Raw genomic sequence first — 19548 nt, 5'->3', positions numbered from 1 at the left:
ATAGCAAAAAACAAACATACCATAAAGTGGCACTGGCAAAAGATCTAGAAAGTTTATACCAAAACTAACAAGTTGCCCACATATTCCCAAATTGGAAACAAGTGCCATGCATCAAACAGGTGGAATTCTACCACCTGACAGATGGTAATTTATGCATTGTAGACAACCTACCAGTCAGCTCTGCTGTTTTGAGGCTGGGCCGCCATTTTTAAAAGATACTTTGATGTCTGCCCTCACAGACAGGCCTCCCCCACAAAAAATTAATGGTGCTGGCCCACCCCAGCAACCCCCCCCCCCCCCCACCTCCCCGCCCCCATCCCACTGACCAGGGGAGCACCACCAACCCCTCACCAAAGGCAGTTATCCTCTCCACACCATCTCCCCCCACCCACAAACAACAACAGGTAACCATGCCCCTTACATCTCACAGCATGAGGGTAATTTGGCCTGACTCACCTTCTGTGCCCTCCCCCCACCACAACTCCACTACAGGCCTCCTTCCTCCTCAGACCCCACCCAAGCTCCCTTCAGTTATTTTTTAAATTAGTGTCACAAGTAGGCTTACATTCATACGGCAATGAAGCTACTGTGAAAATCCCCTAGTTGCCACACTCCGACGTCTGTTTGAGTACACTGAGGGAGAATTTAGCATGGCCAATACACCTAACCAGCATGTCTTTCGGACCGTGGGAAGAAACCAGAGGAAACCCACGCAGACATGGGGAGAATGTACAGACTCCACACAGACAGTGATCCAAGCTGGAATCGAACCTGAGTCCCTGATCCAGGCCACATGTCCTAACAATGTCCACGATGCACTATCCCCTGGCAGCTTAGGAGCGTATGGAAGTAGGTCCAGTGGATATTTATCTATCTGTTGATGCCAGGCTACAGAGGAAGGGTCCTGGGGTTTGGGTGGGCTCAGGGCAAGGGGTTGACCTTGCCACTCTGCCAGGATGGGGGCGTCTTGGCTGGAAGGCCCCTTCTAGCTATGAAGATCACGCCTGGCAGGGTAATTTCAGGCAGCCCTATTTGTGTGCACAACTGTGCACTCAGCCCCATTGTATGCACCCAGGTTTGTTTTGAAGCTGAAGCTTCCCAGCAAGCTGGGATCATTGAAACCCTCTCCATTGCACTTGAAGCCTTTGATCTGTAACAAATTCAACATAGTGCCTTGTAAAAGATTCAGCTACCAGCTGAATGGATTTCTATCATCTCCTTGCCACCTGTGTTTATTTTTATTTCCCTTCATTGTTGTATGCCCCTCCAGTACCTCATTGATCCTGACTGCTACGTTGACAGAGTTTAAGCCTGATTGATGGAAGTTAAACCACAGCCTTTTGTTTTTTTTTTACAAACCAGAGGCCCTCACCTGCAGTTTTTGACACAAAGGAAAAGGAGGGGAAGGTACCCATGGAGGGGTGAGCAGGAGAATGCGTGAGAAAGAAGAATGCAACAAGAAAAAGGGCATTCCTAAAAATCACCTATAAATTAGAAAGTAAAGATGCCTTCGTCCCAGATGACCATAGGCTGCTTTCCCCTTTAATAGGGAGAGCCAATTGGTGATGATTTAACCTGAGGATCACCACACCTCAGGCCAACGCTAAGTTTGAAAAAGGCAGGCCTTCATGAATAACCTCAGCAATATGGGAATTGAACCCACACTGTTGTTGTTCTGCATCACAAAAGCCATCCAGCCAACTGAGCTAATTAACTCCCCACCTTCTTAGAATCATTCGGGAGGCAGAGACAGTTACAGATAAAAGCTACAGAGGGGTAGTTACTCCTGGAAATGAACATACTTGGGTGACTGTTAGAAGGGGTAAGCAGCAATCAGTGCAGCGATCCCCTGTGGCTGTTGCTCGGTATAACAAGTATACTGTTTGGGGGTGGGGAGGGGGGTTAACTTACCGGGGTAAGCCATGGGGTACAGATCTTTGGCACAGGGTCTGTCCCTGCTGCTCAGAAGAGAAGGGGGAAGAGGAGTAGAGCATTAGTCATTGGGTACTCCATAGTTACGGGGAAAAATAGGAGATTCTGTGGGAACGAGAGACTCGCAGTTGGTGTGTTGCCTCCCAGGTGCCAGGGTCCGTGATGTCTCGGATCGTGTTTTCGGGATCCTTAAGGGGGAAGGGGACCAGTCCCAAGTCGTGGTCCACATAGGCATCAAAGACAGAGGTAGGAAAAGGGATGGGGATATAAAGCAGAAATTCAGGGAGTTAGGGTGGAAGCTTACAGCTAGGACAAAGAGTTGGTATCTCTGGTTTGTTATCCATGCCATGTGCCAGCGAGGTGAGGAATAGGGAGAGAGAGAGAGAGAGAGAGAGAGAGAGAGAGAGAGCAGTTGAACACACGGCTACACGGATGGTGCAGGAGGGAGGGATTCAGATACTTGGATAACTGGGGCGCACTGAGGTAGATGGGACCTCTATAAATGGGATGGTCTACACCTGAACCAGAGAGGTACCAATATCGGGGGGCGCGCGGCGGAGCGGAGAATTTGCTAATACTCTTCGGGACGGTTTAAATTAATTCAGCAGGGGGATGGGAATCTGAATTGTAGCTCCAGTGTACAGGAGGTTATGAATAAGGTTTCAAAGTCGCAGGAGTGTACCAACAGGTAGGAAGGTGGTTTGAAGCGTGTCTACTGCAACGCCAGGAACATCCAGAATAAGCTGGGTGAACTTGCAGCATGGGTTGGTATCTGGGACGTTGATGTTGTGGCCATTTCGGAGACATGGATAGAGCACGGACAGGAATGGTTGTTGCAGGTTCCAGGGTTTAGATGTTTCAGTAACATTAAGGAAGGTGGTAAAAGAGGGGGAGGTGTGGCATAGTTAAGGACAGTATTACCGTGGCAGAAAGGATGTTTAATGAGGACTCGTCTACTGAGGTAGTATGGGCTGAGGTTAGAAACAGGAAAGGGGAGAGATCACCCTGTTGGGAGTTTTCTATGGATCTCTGAAAAGTTCTAGAGATGTAGAGGAAAGGATTGCAAAGATGATTCTGGATAGGAGAGAAAGTAACAGGGTAGTTGTTAAGGGGGACATTAAATTTACAAATATTGACTGGAAATGCTACAGTTCGAGTACTTTAGACAGTCAGTTTTTGTCCAATGTGTGCAGGAGGGTTTCCTGACACAGTATGTAGATAGGCCAACAAGAGGCTAGGCCACATTGGATTTGATACTGGGTAATGAACCAGGCCAGGTGTTAGATTTGGAGGTAGGTGAACACTTTGGTGAGTGACCACATTTTGGTTACATTTATATTAGCGATGGAAAGGGATAGGCATATACTGCAGGGCAAGAGGTATAGCTGGGGGAAAGGAAAGGAAATGATGATGCCATTAGGCGAGATTTAGGATGCATAGGATGTGGAAGGAAACTGCAGGGGATGGGCACAATTGAAATGTGAAGCTTGTTCAAGGAACAGCTACTGCACGTCCTTGATAAGTATGTACCTCTCAGGCAGGAAGGAAGTGGTCGAGCAAGACAACCGTTCACTAAAGAAGTTGCACCTCTTGTGAAAAGGAAGAAGGAGACTTATGTCAAGATGACACATGAAGGCTCAGTTAGAGTGCTTGAGAGTTACAAGTTAGCCAGGAAAACCTAAACAGAGCTAAGAGGAGCCAGGAGGGGACATGAGAAGTCTTTGGCAGGTAGGATCAAAGAAAACCCTAAAGCTTTCTGTAGGTGTGTCAGGAATAAAAGAATGACTAGGTTAAGATTTGGGCCCATCAAGGGCAGTAGTGGGAAGTTGTGCATGAAGTCCGAAGACATAGGAGAGGCGCTAAATGAATATTTTTCATCAGTATTCACACAGAAAAAACACAAATGTTGTTGAGGAGAATACTGAGATACAGGCTATTAGACTAGATGGGATTGACGTTCGTAAAGAGGAGGTATTAGCAATTCTGGAAAGAATGAAAATAGATAAGTCCCCTGGGCCAAATGGAATTTATCCTAGGATTCTCTGGGAAACGAGGGAGGTCATTGCAGAACCTTTGACTTTGATCTTTATGTCATCATTGTCTACAGGAAGTGTCAGAAGACTGGAGGATAGCAAATGTTGTCCCCTTGTTCAAGAAGGGGAGTAGAGTCGACCCTGGTAATTATAGACCAATGAGCCTTACTTCTGTTGTGGGCAAAGTTTTGGAAAGGATTATGAGAGATAGGATTTATCATCATCTAGAAAGGAATAATTTGATTAAGGATAGTCAGCACGGTTTCATGAACGTAGGTTGTGTCTCACAAACCTTATCGAATTCTTTAAGAAGGTGACCAAAGAGGTGGATGAGGGCAAAGCAGCTGATATGGTGTATATGGAATTCAGTAAAGCATTTGATAAGGTTCCCCACAGTAGACTATTACAGAAAATACAGAGGCATGGGCTTGAGGGTGGTTTGGATCAGAAATTGGCTAGCTGTAAGAAGACAGAGGGTGGTGGTTGATGGGAAATGTTCATCCTGGAGTTCAGTTACTAGTGGTGTAGAGTCTGTTTTTGGGGCCACTGCTGTCATTGTCATTTTTATAAATGACCTGGATGAGGGTGTAGAGGGATGGTTAGTAAATTTGCAGATGACGCTAAAGTCGGCGGAATTGTGGATAGTGCGGGAGGATGTTGCAGGTTACAGAGGGACATGGATAAGCTGCAGAGCTGGGCTGAGAGGTGACAAATGGAGTTTAATGTCAAAAAGTGTGAGGTGATTCACTTTAGGAGTAACAGGAATACAGAGTACTGGGCTAATGGTAAGATACTTGGTAATGCAGATGAGCAGAGAGATCACGGTGTCCATGTGCATAGATCCCTGAAAGTTGGCACCCAGGTTGATAGGGTTGTTAAGAAGGTGTATGGTGTGTTAGATTTTATTGATAGAGGGATTGAGTTTCAGAACCATGTTGCAGCTGTACAAAACTTTGGTGCAGTCGCACTTGGAGTATTGCATACAGGTCTGGTTGCTGCATTATAGGAAGGACATGGAAGCATTGGAAAAGGTGCAGAGGAGATTTACCAGGATGTTGCCTGGTATGATGGGAAGGTCTTACAAGGAAAGGTGGAGGGACTTGAGGCTGTTTTCATTAGAGAGAAGGTTAAGAGGTGATTTAATAAGACATACAAGATGATCAGAGGATTAGATAGGGTGGACAGTGAAAGCCTTTTTCCTCGGATGGTGATGGTTAGCATGAGGGGACATAGCTTTAAATTGAGGGGTGATAGATATAGGACAGATGTCAGAGGTAGGTTCTTTACTCAAAGTAGTAAGGACATGGAATGTCCTGCCTGCAGCAGTAGTGGACTCACCAACATTAAGAACATTTAAATGGTCTTAGATAAACATGTGGATGATATTGGAATAGTATAGGTTAGATGGGCTTTAAATTGGTTTCACGGATTGGCGCAATAGAGGGCCGAAGGGCCTGTGCTGCGCTTTAAATGTTCTACGTTCTATGTTCCTGTAGCTCCTTCAAGTTACCTCCTCCAGTTACTCCTATGTAAACAGCACTGCTCGCCTCCAGCTCTCCCAGTTGGAATATTCTGATGAAATGGCCAATCAGGGCACTGAAAGACAAATCAAAAAGTGCACCAAAAACCTGTCCAGTTGAGAACCAGCTCAATTGGAAGGGGTGAGGGTTGCTCTAGGCCCCAGCTCTGGGCACAAGCAAGAATTTATATACATGCAAGAACATCCTAGTGTAGCTACTTATGGTTGCTGAGTGGACAGCAGTCTGATTCCCAGAGTGCAGCCAAGAGGGGTCGTTTTTGGATTCACCAACAGTAGTAAATCAAGAATGAGGCAGAGAGGAGGAGGTGAAAAAAAGAAATGCTAATGCTGTGTGCATAGAAAAGTGAAGTGCGACAGAAAATCTTTGATAGGATGGGGACATTTGAACTATTTGAGGAATTTGTCAGGGCACCAGGCTGTTGAATGAAAACTTGGAGCTGTCCAGGTAAAGCCAGGACACTTGGTCACCATAGGCTTTGTGACTTGCAGCTGGTTGGAAGGCTTTTCTGATGGAACTGCATAATATCTTCTTGCTGTTATTTCAAAGTAGATAACAAAACGACTTAAAAGCCACCAAATGATGAATACTCATCCTGTGTTATTTGACACCTTGAAATTCAACCAGTCTGGTTTGGACACAATAGAAAGCTGATGGAATCTATTCACATCCATTGTATTTCGATGTTTCTTTTGTCCTCCATAATGGAACAGGAAGTTGAGCTAACTGGAATGCCACAGTTCTTTTGCTGATATGTCATCTTTAAACAAAGGGATGTGTGAATTCCCTAGATGGTCGTGAATATCCCAACTTAATTAGGCATATCCTATGAGACTTGGGACCATCTGCAGCTCAAAATGCCAAAGGTCACCTGATTTGCAGCAGCCACTTAAAATCTACCGAAAGTTCATAATATACTGATACGTGACACCTCCCTAAAAAACAGTGAGCCAGATAGGCTTTTAATAACAATCTGACAGTAAGACCAGCTTTTAATTACGTATTTATTAATTGAATCTAAATTCCACCAGCTGTTGGGCCGCTGGATTATTAGTCCAGCAGCATTACTACGTATTGATCCAAAATGATTCCACTTCCAGGGGTGTCTAAAGCTAGGAGACAAAGATGGTATCTCTAATAAATGCAGTTAAAAAATTCATATCCATTGTTGCCTGGTATGATGGGAAGGTCTTATGAGGAAAGGTTGAGGGACTTGAGGCTGTTTTCATTAGAGAGAAAGTTAAGAGGTGACTTAATAAGGCATACAAGATGATCAGATTAGATAGGGTGTACAGTGAGACCCTTTTTCCTCACATGGTGATGGTTAGCATGAGGGGACATAGCTTTAAATTGAGGGGTGACAGATAGAGGACAGGTATCCTATTTTGGCAGGGATGTGTTTGTAATGAACGTACAGTACTGTAGGGATATGATAAAATTAAACTTGCAACCACATGGAATAGTTGAAGCACAATAGCATAGATAGGTAAGCACATCAAGAAATAAAAAAAATAGGATATGGAGCAGTATAGGTGAAAGAATGGGAACATGAATAACAACAAACTGGTTAGGTTGAATGGCCTGTATTTGCAATGCAACTTTCATGCCATTCTACGTAGTAAGAATTGCACTGATAATAATTATGCTCTGGGAACAAAAATTCCAATACACTGAAATACAAACCGATGGAAAAACAATATTGATCAGCACAGGAAAATAAGACATTTGATAATAAATCTACTGCTGGAATTATATAATTTATTAGATGTAACTGTGAAATATAGAAAAGGTTGCCAAGTAAACCACGTGGCAAAAAAAAGTTACTGGAATCCTAAGATTATACTCTGGAGTCTAAAATTTTTCTTCACCCTCTTGCTAAAATCAGGTTGGATAGAATCAACTACTACAGGAAAACCTGGCATGGTGGCCAACTACTGTAATCCCATCATGACCTACATTTTAGTCTACCTGCCCCTTCACTATTCAACCAGATAAATGATAGCAGGGGCCTCCAAAAACAGCTAATTCTCCTATTTTCTGTTACTGATTTTAACCAACCAAAGGACTAAAGGGAGATGGTAGTCCCTTGGGCAACAACAAAAATCTGCTGAATCTCTTTCCCAGGAAGGGAGCAAAGCAGTGAGCCACTCACTCTCTCCTTAGAGCCAATTACTCACTTAGTCTGAAGCCATAATGAAAAATCAAATAGTTATCTGAAAACTCTCCAACAGCGTATAAATGGCCCCTTCCTGTTTGGTTTCTGCAATAACAATGCTACACAATCAGCAATGTGTTTTCCAGCACAGCTAAAAATCAATATTATATTTTATTTTAGAGGGCACATGGGGCAGGACACCCAATGAGGTAGTGTGATAGAACATTGGATTTGCTAATTTTTCTTTTTTGCCTCATCATTACTACACCATGACTCAAAGCATAATACAGTTTGATGGACAAGTTGTCACCATTTTGAACAACTGGTAGCGAGTTCTTTCCAATCATTAATGTCAATGCTGCTGTATTTCAAAAATAAGTTCAGAGTATCTATGAAGCATTTTTGTTCTCTCCTGGAAAGCTGGCCATTCAAGAATTGAGAAAATCAGAACCTGGCGAGGGAGATGCTTTTTTAACCATCAGGACAGTGTCCAGTCCATCATAATCAATTTTTATAAGAGTTTTGCTTGAATACTGCTGCAGCAATATACATACCTTTTAAGAAAATAATCCCAAGATGGACATTTTAACATCCAGTTTTCCCACTTTCTTACCTGAGTAAATCTCCGTACTAAGCAGGTCTTTCCTACGCCAGCATTTCCAATCAAGACAATTTTAAATAGGTAGTCATAATCTTCCATACTCATTTACACACCTAGAGGAGGACAAAAAAAATTACAAATTAACCAATATTCTTAAGCTACCCAAATTGAGAAAGGAAAACATCAGTCATAATTCTTAAGAAAAAAGGAATTCATTTGGTGCCCTTTTGTTGTCAGTCATGTTGCTGGAATAAATAAGAATTTCTGATAACATTAAATACATTAAAAATGAGAATTGTTACTGGAATTACACTAAGAAGGTTCAAGGCTATTTTCAGCATCATTTATGCACTTCATTAGTCTGTATAGTTTTATATTGACTACTGTCAGATTCTCAAGAGGTCCAATTAAAATTATAATCCATTCATTACAGTTATTTCTAATCTTGTTCAAAGTGTATTAAAGAAAGAGCCTAAACATTTCTACCCACTTCCATCTGTAGTTTATGCCAGTGTTCCATGACAGCCAGGCAATCATGGCAGGGAATTTTTAGAACAGGCATGTGTAAACCGCATGTTATCTAAAAGGCTCACCCTTGCTTAATTTTAAATTTTAGAGAATCTCAGTGGAAATCGAACAAAACAGAAAAAGGTGGTCAACTCCAAATGCTCCTTAACATGATAATGAACTGAGCAACTATAATAATTTCACTAATGCCAGTCTTTTATCACCAAAAACCTTTAATGATAATTCAGGAGCGAGCCGCACCCACTGCTTACAGCAGCCAAGTCAATAGTCTGTAAGTCCCCAGGTATCAGTCTGGAGTGAAGCAATGGGTTTTAAACTCAAGCTGTTCATTTCCCATTGGGAGAGCCTCCACTCACTCAATAAGGGAGTTTGCATTCAAAGCCCACGGGAAGGTCTATTGACATTCTCCCATGTTCTTTGTTGCCATCATAACAACAACAATTTTCCATTCCACAGCTAATTTACCCTCTAACAATGCCTACAGCTTACAGCAGAAATTTAGTCAAAGCTTAATTCTAGGTTACAAAGGTAATGATAAAAATGGTGAGGGATTGAGAGAAAGCTGGAAATGGAGCACCAATCAGCTCATTAGGAAAGACAACAGTAGTAGAACTAGCGTGGCCAGGTCATGTTAGTCAGCATCTAACCCTGATTTGGAACCATTTTGGACCTGCAGGATCCAAAAAGACCCTCTTGAACCCTCACAGCTGAATGAGTTTAGCTGCTTTAGGGACCCCCATTTAAAAAAGGCACCGTCAGGGAACTTCCAGGTGAGGTACTCATGACTTTTTCTGCTGCATGGTTAGCAATGCATTATGTATCATGTTGTTGATGGAGCTTGCACATATTGTTGGAGCCAGAAGTGTGGGGCACTGGACCTTTGCAAGGAGTTAAGAGTTTAAAGGTCACAAAGCAGAAAATTTGTTCAGTCATGGGGTTATAGTTCCATTTCTTCTTGGGCACCAGTATGACAGGGAAAGGAGGAAACAACAAGAAGCTGTGCACAAAGGGAGAAAGAGGAGGGCTCTCAATAGAACACCACGCCCAATTAGGGGCTTGACAGAGCATGTTTCCCACAGCCACCTCAGCCAGAAGTGTCTGAGGCAGTGACAATTCACCAAAGAGACACTCACTGGACTGGGCTACATATAGAGTGGCATGGTGGCACAGCAGTTAACACTGCTGCCTCTCAGCACCAGGGGTTTGGGCTCGATTCCCAGCTTGGGTCACTGTATGGAGTCTGCACGTTCTCCCTGTGTCTGTGTGGGTTTCTTCCAGGTGCTCAGGTTTCCTTCCACAGTCCGAAAGATATGCAAATTAGGTGCATTGGCCATTCTAAATTCTCTCTCAAATGTACCCGAACTGGCGGAGTGCGGCAGCTAGGGGGTTCTCACAGTAACTTAATTGCAGTGTTAACGTAAGCCGACTTGTGACTAATAAACAAACTTTACCAGGAAATTTCCAAGTTGTATCCAACTCAGTGCCAAAACATCCAGCTAACCATACATTGCTGCAACAAGGAGACCAGAGGTGGTGTATGCGAGGAACTTCTGTCCAAGGAGAGAAAAGCAGGAAGTACGTGGCTTTACCAAGGTAGCACAACTACCCATGGTACAGGGAGTCATCAACTGCTTTCACACGATTCTGCAGATGTCTTAACTCAACAGGAGATGTATCACAACTGCAAAGGGTGCCAATCCCTCAATGTGCAGCTGGTTTGTGATCATGTGCAGACCATCATGTCAGCAAATGCCCTTTATCCTGGCAGCTGCCATGCAGCTTTTGTGATGTGCCGATCAGCCATTTCTGCCGTATTCAAGCTAGAGTCAAGCCAGAGAGCAGCTGGCTGGCGAAGGGGGATCAGTCTACACCTGGCTTTTGGCCTCCCTCTGACCACATGTGGACGCTGCTCCTATAACAAAAGCCATTCTGTGACCAGGAAAAAGGCCTGGCCTTCTCAAGTAATGGATCCAATGCCTAGATCACTCTGGATGGGGAAGCCTTCCAGTACATGTCTTTAAATTAGTGGTGGTCTGCTGGGTATTGCACAAGCTGGCAATTGTGAAAGCACAACACTTGCCCTTAGGCTTTCAACAAGAACCTCAGGACAAAGCAGAGGCATCTAGACTATCAGTGAGCAGCTCAGATTTGAATTCCCTTGAAAACAATTGCTGACCATCATTGTTTCACACTGGCCCCACCTTTTCATTACAAGTGTTAATTGTTATACAGAGTATTAATTTTGTTCAGATGCTAACTGGGCATTGTACTCCTTTTCATTGAAACAGACTAAAAACATGGTGGTTGTTTGAAAACCCACATGTTTGTAATGTGCACCACTCATGTATAAAAGTGTGGAAAGATCTGGTTCCAGTCTATCCTTCATTGCCTAGCTTTAAACATTTCAGGTCACAGCATTCTCTTAGCCAAAATCCTGACAACAAGAGAACCACTTGACAACAACTTTATCCAATCACAGTTCTAACAATACAGACAAATCTGAACTAATCATCCGTGTCCATTTCTTTATCGCTTGTAACTGGCCTAATGTTCCTCAGCATTGACACTCCAGTGGTTGGAGGAAAACTGTTGGAAGGCTGCTGACCTTCAATGGGGAAGATTCCTGATGGTCTTGCAGGATGCCTGTGAGCAGCTCTCAGCCTTGGGATGGTTTCAGACTGCATCAACTTAGCATGGACAACAGCAATGTGGGCTAGCTCACTAACAGGTGCAGAGGTATTCACTGGAGGGTGAATGCTGTCATCCCATAAGACCACAGAAGGACCATGTACAATGGAGCTTGCATCACTATCCCAGGAGGGCAGCTCTGCAATCCTAGTGACCTCCTGAAACACAGATTGCTGAACAGCTAAGAGTTTGGAGAACTGACATTTACAACTATGATGAGATGGCAGCAGTCTGAGACTGGAAGGCATCATGCTACCTTTACATAAAACAATATAAACCTCATGAGTGCAGTCTGAGTTTCTAATGCAACAGTCAGATACACACTTTCTACCTGTGCTCATTGAAAGCTGGGACCGAGATCAGCCATCAGACACTGCAACATAGCTGGGTCTGCAGGTGCTGTCACAGAGTCACTACCAAGTTGGAACTGGGCTCCTCCCAGTGACAGCAGGCTTTCTGGCAGGCTCACCAAATATACCAAGCATTTCCATATTCATGCCCAACAGCCTCATCCTGATGCTGCCTCACTGAAGTTCTGAGTCCTCTGCAGCAGAACTCTATGGGGTGTTGCCCTCCAGGAAGTTGCACATGCGCTAACCTTTCCCTGGTCTTATGGCACTCATCTTGTACCTGGTGACATGCCATATGCTGATGCCACTTCCACATTCTAAAATACATACATTACTGCCAGTATCTATGCTAGTGGCAACGTCAGGTCAAGAGGTAGTACTTATTTCTCAAATTCCTGCTTTTTTTACTTGCCTCTCACTGTCAGGTTGCACTGGCTGCCCACATGATGCTCTTGGATATCTGAAAGAGTAAATGTAAAGGGGAGGGTTATGGAAGGGCAGGGAAGAGGGTGAAAAAAAATGGCCATACCATCAGTAGCTTGTACGTCATACCAAATTGTGTGGCGAGAGTTGATAAGGCAGCAACATGCAGTCATCTTGCATTGGTTGCAAAGGCCTTGACCACAACGATAACTCAAAGCACCATCTCCTCCAAGGGGCTTAGAAGAAGCAGCTGTGTCTGTCTCCCTCTGGTTCTCTCCTGCTCTGCCCTATTATGTGCCACCATGCCCTGCACTTGTCAGTGAATGTGTTGCAATGTATTTGGCTGAAGTGACTGCCACTACTGAAAGTATGTGAAAGTTGCAAGTTATGGGAGTGAGGCCTACAACACTGGTAAGTGAGGGAGTGTTGGAGCATAACAATGTTAGGCACAAGTTCTTCATGATAAAGAATGCTGATGGAGTAATGGGGTGTGGTGTATTGGACAGTGAGAGGCTGGCAGCACAATGTATAGGAAATGGTCTTTAAAAATGAATTTACTGACCTCAATCACTTGTGCAAGGTCAGTAAACTTCTTTTTCTGCACTACAACCAGGTACTCAGGTGGACTCCTTGCACTGACCTGTGTGCCTATCTGTTGATAAACTCACTAGCTTGAGGTTTCCCTCCAGGTGAATGCCCATTCACCTGAAGAGGGAAACCTCAAAAGCTAGTGAGTTTACTATCAAATAAATCGGTTGGACTTAAACCTGGTGTTGTCAGGCTTTTTACTGTGTTTACCCCAGTCCAACGCCAGCATATCCACATCATGCCTATCTGTTCCCATTCCCTTTGATCTGCAAACCTGGACAGCTTCCTGACCCCGAGTGTAAACATGACATGTCTCCTTTTTTCCCCCACCAGTGGTGCATGAGAATCTGGCAGCTCTCTCTCAGGTCCATTGCTCCTCTTTCTTCCTTATGATATATACTTTCACAAACCGTTCTAACACCTGATGCAACCAGATTGCATCTATCCTTCAAATAGTACAGGCTAACTTAGTCGGATCCAACCTCACCCAAACATTGGCCACCTGCTGAAGTATGCTGGGTTTTTTTCCCTCCACAGAAAAAACTGAATCCAATTTCATGGTCCCCACAACAGGGACAAACAAGATCCAAGGTGAGGCACTGCAACCCATCTTGGGCTTTATCTGACACTTCATCATAGCAAAAAGGCCAAGATGGTTTTTAAAAAAATTGCACAAGGCGATGCCTCTGTTTAACCTCATTGGATACCCCGATTCATTACGCAACTCTAACCAGGGAGATCAACCTGCCTCATCATTGATTCTTCCCTGCCAGCTATAAGCTTTGAGCAGACTGAACACCATCATCATGGAGATGAGCAACACTTCCATTGAGTACGGGGTTGCCCATATCATGAACCCCATGCCTGTAAACAGGTCCGAACAAATTCTTAGCACAGGCATTTTTGTGTTGCTAAATTGAGGTTTGCCAAAGGTGAGGATTTGCCCCCCCCAAAGAAAATTTGATCAACTACTGTAAGGAAAATTAAAGTTGCCACCATCCGATGGCCATAGGCTGATCTCCTTTTGAGAGGGAGAGTTGACTGGTGGTGATTGAACCCAAGAATCACCATACCTCAGGTGAGGGGCAAGGTTGAGAAGACAGGCCTTCATGAATAACCTCAGCCGGTGCAGCAATAGAACCCAAGCTGTTGTCATCGCTCATCACTGAACAGCTGAGTTGATTTATTGTTACACGTACTGGCATAATGAAAAATATTGTTTCTTGCACACTATACAAAGTATTCCATTTATAGAGAAGGAAAGGAAAGGAAAGGAGAGAAAGCAGAATGTAATGTTAGAATCATAGCTAGGGTGTAGATAAAGATCAATTTAATGTGAGGTAGGTCCATTCAAAAGTCTGATGGCATCAGGAAAGAAGCTGTTCTGGTGTCGGTTGGTATGTGTCCTCAGACTTGTGTCTTTTTCCCAATGAAAGGAGGTGGGGTAATGCGTGATTATATTGGCTGCTTTTCTGAGGCAGCAGGAAGTGTAGACAGCGTCAATAGATGAGAGGCTGGTTTGAGTGATGAACTGAGCTTCGTTCACTACCCTTTGCAGTTTATCACGGTCTTGGACAGAACAGGAACCGAACCAAGTTTGATATAACTGGAAAGAATGCTTTCTATGGTGCATTTGTAAAAGTTGGAGTGAGTCACGGTGGACATTCCAAATTTCCTTAGTTTCCTGAGAAAGTAGGGGCATTGGTGGGATCTCTTATCTATAGTGTTGGTATGGGAGGGGGCGGGGGGCAGTTGCTGGACACCTAAAAACTTGAAGCTTTCAACCACTTCCACTTCATCCCCATTGATGTTGACAGAACATGTCCTCCACTACGCTTCCTGAAGTTGATAACTAGCTACTTCATTTTGTTGACATTGAGGGAGAGATTATTGTTTGTCGCACTACTTCACCAGATTCTCTCTCTTTCCTGTTCTCCATCTCATTGTTTGAGATCCAACCCACTATGGTGCCTTTGTTATCTAGATATTCCATGGTTGAGTGTAGGTTTGGGGAGAACGCATCTGCTGTGGACCTGTTACAGTGATAGGCAAACTGATGTGGATCCAGGCAATCGGGGAGGCCAGAAATTCTTCACACTTACTAATGAAGTCAGTTACTGTAGTGGCATACTCGTTCAGACCGATTGCAGAGTTTTAAAATATTGACCAGTCTACTGACTCTAAGCAGTCCTGTAGGAGATCATCCGATTCCTCAGACAAACATTGCACGATTTTCTTTAACGGATTCTCCCTTTCAGTTTTTGTTTTTAAGCCGGGAGCAGAAGCACAGCCTTGTGGTCTGATTTGCTAAAGTATGGGTGGGCAACAGAACAGTAAGCATGTCTAATGTGCGTGTAGCAGTGGTCCAGGACGTTTGAGCCACTGGTGGAACAGGAGGGATGTTGGTGGTATCTTGGTAGGATGCTCCTGAGCTTGACCTGACTGAAGTCCCAAGCCACGATGAACAAGGCCTCGGGATGTTTCGTCTCAAGGCTATTTGTGGTGGTGTGTATTTTGCCTAGCACAGACTTAACTTCCACTTGGGGTGGGATGTAAACTGCTGTCAGGAAAACAGGTGAATTCCTGCAGAAGGTAGTAGGGGCGGCATTTTATTGTCAGATATTTTAGGTCCAAGGAGCAGAAATTCGCCAGTGTTGCTATCCAGCCAACTGAGCTAAAATCAACATACTATAATGGTTTGCTAAATCACCATTCACCGTAACCCACATTACCCCAGACAAATTTAATTCTGGTCCCTCCACCCAGCTGCAAATATCTGATTTAAAACTTGGCTGGCCATTTCCAATGAATTATTATCTAATTAACACAAGCAGTCAAAATTTTCAGGGTCCCAAACAACGTAGAGATAAAATGGATACAAATTAAATTTGAAGTCAGTCCTTGTAAGCAAATACTGAAAAAAAAATGAGGGCGTGGAAATGATCAAACCATGATAATATAATGTGCGCAACATTGTCGATATATCAATAGGTATGGGTTAATAAAAAAAAAATCGATTGTATCATTTGTATTTTCAAACTATCTTTTGCTTACAATTCCAAAATGTTTAACTAAAATTTGTATGTAAATGAGCAAGCAGCAGCAAGAACAGTAAAATAGAACAACTTCTTGCAAACAGTGCACAGCACAAAACACACACACACACACACACACACACGGGTTTTGTCCAGAGCTGAACTTTTTGACACAGATGTCTAAAACTGCAACATGAAGCTAGTGAGTACATCCCAATAGGCAGTTTAGGTCAAAGTCAGAAAATACTACTAAACCATCATTTGCAGCAAGGGATTCTGCTGTATTCAATCAAGTGTGCTCTTTATGTGCTATCCATACCATACACATTCAAGCTGTAGACATGACAATCAAGCAATTAGGTTGCTTTTGAAATATAGTAATCTATAATAAATAGTCTATTCTGGAAGTGTTTTTGCAGCATAAATGTTCTTCACTGTTGCTCATCCCTGATGGAACGTGCTGGGAAATCCCTGGTTTCTCACTTAATTTAAAGCGTAACATAAGAAACATAAGAAATCGGAGCAGGAGTAGGCCATCTAGCCCTTCGAGCCTGCCCCGCCATTCAATAAGATCATGGCTGATCCGTCACTGCTCAGTTCCACTTTCCCGCCCTCTCCCTATAACCCTTAAACCCCTCTCTTATCAAAAACCCATCAACCCGCGTCTTAAAAATATTTAGCGAGGCAGCCTCCACCACTTCAATGGGCAGAGAATTCCAGAGATTCACCACCCTTTGAGTGAAGAAGTTCCTCCTCAACTCCGTTCTAAACTGCCCCCCTTTTATCTTGAGGCTGTGCCCCCTAGTCCTACTGTCTTTTTTGAGCGGGAAGAGTCTCTCCACCTCTATCCTATCCATCCCATTCATCATCTTATACGTCTCAATGAGATCTCCCCTCATTCTTCTAAACTCTAACGAGTACAAGCCCAGTTTATTCAGCCTCTCCTCATAGCTCAACCCCCTCAACTCCGGTATCAGCCTAGTAAACCTCCTCTGCACTCCCTACAAGGCCAAAATATCTTTGCGCAGGTGCGGCACCCAAAACTGCACACAGTACTCCAGCTGCGGCCTCACCAATGCCCTATACATTTGGCCTTTGTCAGAGTTTGCCTTCTTCCTAGGTTTATGCCCACATTTTCATCCTTTGTAAATCAATCTACCTTACAGGAACCAAATGCCGTCCTTTTCCAAAACCCACACACCTTCATTCTACGGTTGAGCAGTGACATTTTGGATTCCTTAAATTCTCACTCATGTCATTTTGATTTTGACTCATCACTACATCTGTCTCTTAAATGTAGTTCACCAATATAAATTTATTAACCACACAAACAAGCACCAGTCATTCCCATAAGCCTAAAAACTGCATTTTTAATCAATGTCAGGATGGAGACAATTGGATGTGCAGCAGGGCCACATTAATATATAAAAAATCTAGAAAATCTTAGATTAAAACAATTTTTAATCAATCCTGCCAACTAAGTTGCACTTCAAATAATGCTATTTACACTTCTGTATGATATCAGGTTTAATATCCAAAGATCAGCTCCTTGAAGAAATCCTAGCTCAATTAATTTCACCATATTCAATATAGAGAAAATACCAATTTTCTTCACAGAAATGCTGATTAATAGTCTGCTTTATTTTAATTGATTTACCCATTATATACCTATTACTTCTTGTGATTCCAAGGGACACAGTAAATTTATCTGCTCAAGAAGCCATTTACTCTTATCAGCAGAGCCTACACAGAGTCCACTTACATGCACTTCCAGCAGTGATCACCAGGTAGAGATGTGGAGTATATTGCCTTCTGCACTGAGGTAATTTACCACCCCAAGGCTAATGAAGTTACCAGAGAACAGGTCTTGAATTAGAAATCTTAGTGATCAGTCTAGTGGAGCATATATTCAACAATTTGCTGAACTACAGGAGTTTCATACTATATAGAGCTCAGACAGACACACAGTGGGATATCTAGTTTGTTTCATCAGCAATAACAACCACACACACCATTCAAAGCCACATGACTATCAACTGAACTATTGCTGCAAACTATCTTTCAGAAACGTAAGCGACTTAGCCCCATCTCCAGACAGGGTATCTGGTCTACAACACAATTGATGCTGCTGGGCAACAGGCATTTATGTAGAGATTTAGCACTGTGTTTCCCATTGAAAGCTTAGCAAGTGATGGAAATTGAATGTTGCACTTCTACTAATAATTAATGTCAAATGCATACAAAAACTTTTGTAAAAAAACTGCTTTATTTGAGCTTGTGACTACTTTTTAGCCTGAATATTGTTTAGATGCAGACAGCCTGTGTGCAGGGAAGAAACCCTTATTTGTAAATTATTTAAATGTACTGCTCACTTGGCACAACAATCTCTCTCTGCAAGGAGTTCAATAGATCAAAGTTCAGCTAGTGGTTGGACCACACCTCCAATGCAAGGAGATGCTAAGAGAGGGGTAGAAATAAATAAGATATGAACACAATGTGAGGCCTTTTAAATCCATATTACTAATCTTCAAAATCTAACTCTATTTTACATATCTAAATCAGGCATTTAGGAGTATGTTTGATCCAGATGAAATGCAACAAGAAAGCTTAGGACAAAAAGTGATTTTAAAATTTAGTCGTTCTCATTTAAACAACTTTGCTTTTAGAGAGAGATTGTGTTGCTGATGGCAATGCAATCATATCCCAAAAGATCATGTTGCCCATGACACTGTGATCATGCTCTAAGAACATAGGGAAATTGTGTTGCCTATAGCCCTGCAATGTGATTAGAATGCCCCGAAAATCTGACTCTAGATGCAATTCACCTCTTGCTGGTGAACTTATTCTAGGTCAGTCATTACCCCTCTCTATCTCCCTTCCCCATCAGCAATATCTGTTGAAAGCAGAGGCTGTGAGCAACTACAGTTTCTATTTTGATAATAGAATCTGATAATGGCTGAGCTTTGTGATATGCAGTTACTGTGCCCGTGACATCCTAGGTAGCTGCCTGCATCAAAAGATGGTGCTACGCAAACTTAACTGGAAAAATATTACACCTTTAACAGGAAACTGCAAATAATGCCATATCTTCATTACCAAAAAAAGCACTTCCTTTTTTAAAAAAGTAATATCAAAGACTACATATATAATTACTGCACAAGATTGTAGGATTGCTAATTTTTTAAAAAATGTATTCTTGGAAGGCCCATGACACTCTAACCATTAATCAGCCAATACATCCACGTGATGTATTGTCTTTATGTGCTAATTGGAAAGCAACGACTCACTACCCAATTGGATGATGCTCGACTGTTAGACAAACTGACTACCTCCTCTTCAATATTTCTATTTGTAGTAAAGAGAGATATTCAAAGAAAATGAAAATCAGTTTTAATGCCCTATGATATTCTCCAGGATGTGCAAAGCTGTATCCTGAGGGTTGACCTTCAACTTCTGGAAACTCCAAACTTATCCTGAAGGATTCCATGAGATTGTGATCACTCCTGTGATAACCATTTGTGACTGTGACTGTAATGCTCAAGAAAGCAGTGCTTTTTTTTAAATCTGATGGGAGACTGGCGGGTTATTTTGACAATTTAAAACAGCATGCTGTTTTACTCCCTAATCCACATTTAATCTTTCCTGGGAGTACGCGATAGGACAATGTACTGTTCCCT

General features: G+C 42.9%; 1 protein-coding gene across 5 annotated transcripts in view; it reads right to left on the bottom strand.

The window, feature by feature from the left end:
- The window catches only part of rab30 (RAB30, member RAS oncogene family), a 144902-nt gene that overhangs the window by 46178 nt on the left and 79176 nt on the right, over window positions 1–19548 (bottom strand). For all 5 annotated transcript variants that reach the window (XM_080197083.1, XM_080197081.1, XM_080197078.1 and 2 more), the window contains one exon: window positions 8272–8372. In XM_080197083.1, the coding sequence (XP_080053209.1) occupies window positions 8272–8364 (93 nt within the window). In that variant the 5' untranslated portion in view covers window positions 8365–8372. The remainder of the gene's footprint in view (window positions 1–8271; window positions 8373–19548) is intronic.

This window comes from Carcharhinus amblyrhynchos, chromosome 10 (assembly GCF_965287045.1).
Source record: "Carcharhinus amblyrhynchos chromosome 10, sCarAmb.v2.hapA, whole genome shotgun sequence".
In the NCBI taxonomy this organism is placed as follows: Eukaryota; Metazoa; Chordata; class Chondrichthyes; order Carcharhiniformes; family Carcharhinidae; genus Carcharhinus; species Carcharhinus amblyrhynchos.
The sequence above is the reverse complement of the archived record's forward strand: the minus strand, read 5'-3'. Positions and strand labels throughout refer to the sequence as shown.